This window comes from Sinocyclocheilus rhinocerous, unplaced genomic scaffold (genome assembly GCF_001515625.1).
Source record: "Sinocyclocheilus rhinocerous isolate Xijiao unplaced genomic scaffold, SAMN03320098_v1.1 scaffold574, whole genome shotgun sequence".
In the NCBI taxonomy this organism is placed as follows: Eukaryota; Metazoa; Chordata; class Actinopteri; order Cypriniformes; family Cyprinidae; genus Sinocyclocheilus; species Sinocyclocheilus rhinocerous.
In genome coordinates this window covers 2,279,791-2,283,589 of record NW_015659919.1, presented here as the reverse complement: position 1 = coordinate 2,283,589, position 3,799 = coordinate 2,279,791, and the positions used below count along the sequence as shown (strand labels likewise).

Genomic DNA, 3,799 nt, shown 5'->3' with positions numbered 1-3,799 from the left:
CTTTGGGACAAAGCTGCACTGTGCAGCCTTCTCCTCCCACTTTTCCATCTCTCTCGTTCCTTCTCTTCTCTCTCTGTACCTCTCTCTTTCCTCCAGGCCAGACCAGGCCAGGCCAGCCAGGCTGCCATTGTCCAGGATATCCCTTGGCTGTTAATGGCTTCCTGGATACATAGAGAGGCCCCTGGGTCGTGTTTGATATCAGTTCAAAACGCACGCATACAGGCACAGGTTCAAGCCCTATAGAAATGTGCAGCACCTCATCTGGCTGGCATGAAAGGAACTATTTATCCCCAAAGCATTGGGGATAAATAAATCACATGTAAGGCTTATTTATGTATATCCACCTGTGAAGAGCGAGGCTGACTGGAACATTTCAAACACGCCAACAATTCTGGACGATAAAAACATGAATGTAGTTTTCTTTGACTTTTTACACATAAAGTTCTAAGACTGTGAGGTTTGCCATGACAACATTTTAATTTAGATGTCTGTAAATATGGTCATGTTGTAACAAAAATATGTAATCATTTTGATTGGGATTGCACCAGTTTAAAATTTTTGGCTGATGCCTGATAATTTTCATGTAAGGGCCAATAATTAAAAAAAAAAATGGACAAATGTTAAAATTATAATTAATTAGATAATTTAATAAAATGATTGTCAAATTAATAAAAAATAAAACACAAAAAACTAAAACCAATCATTTTAAATGCTACAGCTGAATTTATGCATCACAACATTATAATGTACAGTATAAAAAAAATAGATATTCATTTTGAGATTTGTCAAAAATGCACCAATTTTAAATTTCTGACTGATACCAATAAGCTGATAATTATTTTTTATGTAATGGCCAATAAAAAAAAAAAGGGCCAACATTAAAATTATATTATGTTATAATTTTTAATTATATTAAATCAGTTTTTAAAATATAAATACATGTAAAAGAAATGCATTTATTTTTTAAATTTAAAGCACTCAAAACTAAACCAATGATTTTAAATGGTTAATTTATTAATTTTAAATGTATATAAAATGCTGAATATTTATGCAAAACATTATAATGTACAGTAAGTTTTTTCATTAGATTGGTTAAAAATGACATTTAACATTTTAAATAGCCTAATTGTTAAATCTGTAATATCGACTGATAAGTGTTATGGTACCAGTATATTCGCATTTGTAATTTTGAATGTATCAATGACAATGTCAAAAATGAAAACAGGACATGAATACACAAGTCCAGGGTTATTAGCTACACATTTCATTTTATTACAGGTAAGTCACACAGGTTAGTGAGGGACAGGCACAGTACCACACCATCTCTTCCAATACTATCTATTCCCCTAGTCTCATCTGATTTGCCAGTGCAAATTCCCTATTACCACAAAACAATCTGGTTTTCCAAAACACTCCTCAAGTACAGTTAACTAAGAGAGAGAGAGATGATCTGGTGCATGAAGGGGGGAACTTATGCACGTGAGCAAACAACTCTGCTATGGACAAATCCAAGAGTGCCTTTGCTACAATTAAATTAGTGCAGTTATGAGAGGTTGTCTATCTAGATTGTCTCTGTAAAGGTTTAACAGTGGTCTGTCCCGGCAAACAACAAATTCATAACATTTTAAACAAATAAACACACACAGCAGGTCACTGGCCAAAATGACTTAAAATCTTTATAAAAATAAAGTACTCATCAAGTTCAGCTGAGGAATACAGATTCAGTTGCATAGTTTCATGTACATTTGCAGAGGGACAATTGCAAAACATCAGTGTCAACTTCATTGCATAGTTTTTCAATTGCATGGAAATGCTGAACATATTTCCTCACAAAATAAGTCAAATCCTGCCTTGTCATTCTGAAGGAGACGATTTAGGATGCAAATATATGTTTCATGTGATCAAAGCACTTTTTTACTATCTTTAACATAATTAAAGGGATAGTTCACCCCGAAAAAGAAAATTCTGTCATTTACTTACTATAATGTCATTCCTATATTCCTTGTAATTCTTCTCTGGAAGATAAAAGAAGATATTTTAAAGATTGTTGGTTGGTAACCAAATGGTTTTGGGTCCCGCTTGGACAAAAATTCAATGGAAGTCAATGGCACCCAAAACTGTTTGGTTACCAACATTCATCAAAATATCTTCTTTTATCTTCCACAGATGATGGGTGAGTAAATGATGACAGAATTTTCATTTTTGGGAGAACTGTCCCGTTAAATGGACATCTGGTTTGAGCTTAACTCCATTAACACCCATTCAGTGATGCATCTCATCTGCTTTTGCTCCAATCTCTCTCTCTCTCTATTAGTTTACCTTTCTCCACTGAGGGACAAAAGAACTAGACTTGCTCAGAACTGATGTGCGAGAACCTGACCCTCTCCTAGAACTCATCTCTGCTCAACCTGAGACAGGACAGCTTTAAAAGACAGGGTAACTGGAATAAGTACATCGGATCTGTATTCGCTTTTTCCCTTTGTACAAGTCTGCGTTTCTGCCCATCTCTTCAAAATAGTCAGAAGTTACAGAAAAAGTCATTTCTAACTGACTGTCTGTCCACAGCGTTCATGTTTTCAAGTTCAGAAGGATTGAGGCAAACTAATGCCAGCATTTCCTTTTCCAAGAAGTTCAGCCAGTAATGAGACTTTAAAATAAATAAATAAATAAATAAACTCTAGACATTTGATTGTGAGATGCGAGTCAGGTGCAGTGATTGACACTCACCTGCTTTTCAAACGCGCTGGGCACCAGCCTGCGCAGCTCAGACAGACTGTTATTTATCCGGTCCCTGCGGCGCTTCTCAATGATCTGTTCAAGCCGATTGTGAAATCATTAATAACAGTCATTTAAGAACAGTACAGCCATTTGTTCAGCATTACAGATGAGGTTTTCAGGGTTTTGCAACGATGAAAAATGCTCTTACCCCTCTGCGACGTTTTCTCGCTTGCACTTGAGAGGTTGTGGATGGAGACATTGAACCAAGTGGAGAATTCACACCGCTTTAAAAACAAAATATGCATAAGATAAATATGAACACAGTAAATATAATATTCATTATGAAACATGATATTGACCAACATCTAAAACGAAACGATTTTCTAGGTAATATTCCATACAATTCCGTTGTCAGACATGGGATTTGAAATTATAATCTTAAATCTTGTGTGCGATACAAATTTAATGTGCGCACATCTAATTTTATGGTATTTTCTTCTCCAGTTTGTTGCGAGTTCAACGTTTCATCACTCAAAAAAAGCAAAACAACCCAAAAATAAATAAATGACAGCTAACTTACGCATTTTCGTCAGCACTCTCCTTCTCCACTTCGATATTCTCATCGAGCTCGCTGTCTGAGGAGCTAAAATCGTGATTTCTCTTCATTTTTCAATAATCTTACAGAGCGTATCCGCAGCGTGTGTCAGGTGAGACAGAAGTTCATCCGTATGAACCGACAAGCTTTCCCACGGTATCATTTCAACGCCGCAGCTCGCCAGAAGAGGCGTGGCTAAACCCGTGGAGAGCCAATCAACGAACAAGTCTGAGATTGAGTGGCATGTCGGTTGTCAACGTCCCAGTTTAGCCCCGCCCCTCTTTTTGAATATGCTTAACAAAGGGCCAATAGAAAGTTCGTCCGTGAGTGCGGAGCTCCGCCCCCGGGTTCCGCCGGCGCTTGTGTTGTCTAGCCCAGCTAAAGGAGTGGCTGGCCGGCTGTCAGCACGCGTTGGCCGTGGGAAAGTTTCTTAGCAGAGAGCTGATAACCAATCAGGGGCGACGGCCGTCTCCGGCGCTGGAATGA

The 3,799-nt window shown here is 37.6% G+C and overlaps 1 protein-coding gene across 1 annotated transcript; it reads right to left on the bottom strand.

Annotated features, from left to right (window-relative positions):
- Positions 1-2,703: 2,703 nt before the first annotated feature.
- Positions 2,704-3,452, bottom strand: LOC107724272 (hairy/enhancer-of-split related with YRPW motif protein 1-like). Its single transcript, XM_016533112.1, has 3 exons — positions 3,299-3,452; positions 2,927-3,002; positions 2,704-2,811 (listed from the first exon to the last, which is right to left on the bottom strand). Exons 1-3 carry the CDS (start codon positions 3,382-3,384, stop codon positions 2,704-2,706), a joined length of 270 nt encoding a protein of 89 aa, XP_016388598.1. The 5' UTR covers positions 3,385-3,452.
- Between the last annotated feature and the right edge of the window lie 347 nt (positions 3,453-3,799).

What these genes read in the sequence shown, in the direction of transcription:
- LOC107724272 (XM_016533112.1), bottom strand. Translation starts at nt 3,384, where the DNA reads ATGAAGAGAAATCACGATTTTAGCTCCTCAGACAGCGAGCTCGATGAG. An exon ending in GAGAGTGCTGACGAAAATGC is followed by an intron (nt 3,003 to 3,298) that starts GTAAGTTAGCTG and finishes TTGTTTTTAAAG; the next exon opens with CGGTGTGAATTCTCCACTTG. An exon ending in CGAGAAAACGTCGCAGAGGG is followed by an intron (nt 2,812 to 2,926) that starts GTAAGAGCATTT and finishes CGGCTTGAACAG; the next exon opens with ATCATTGAGAAGCGCCGCAG.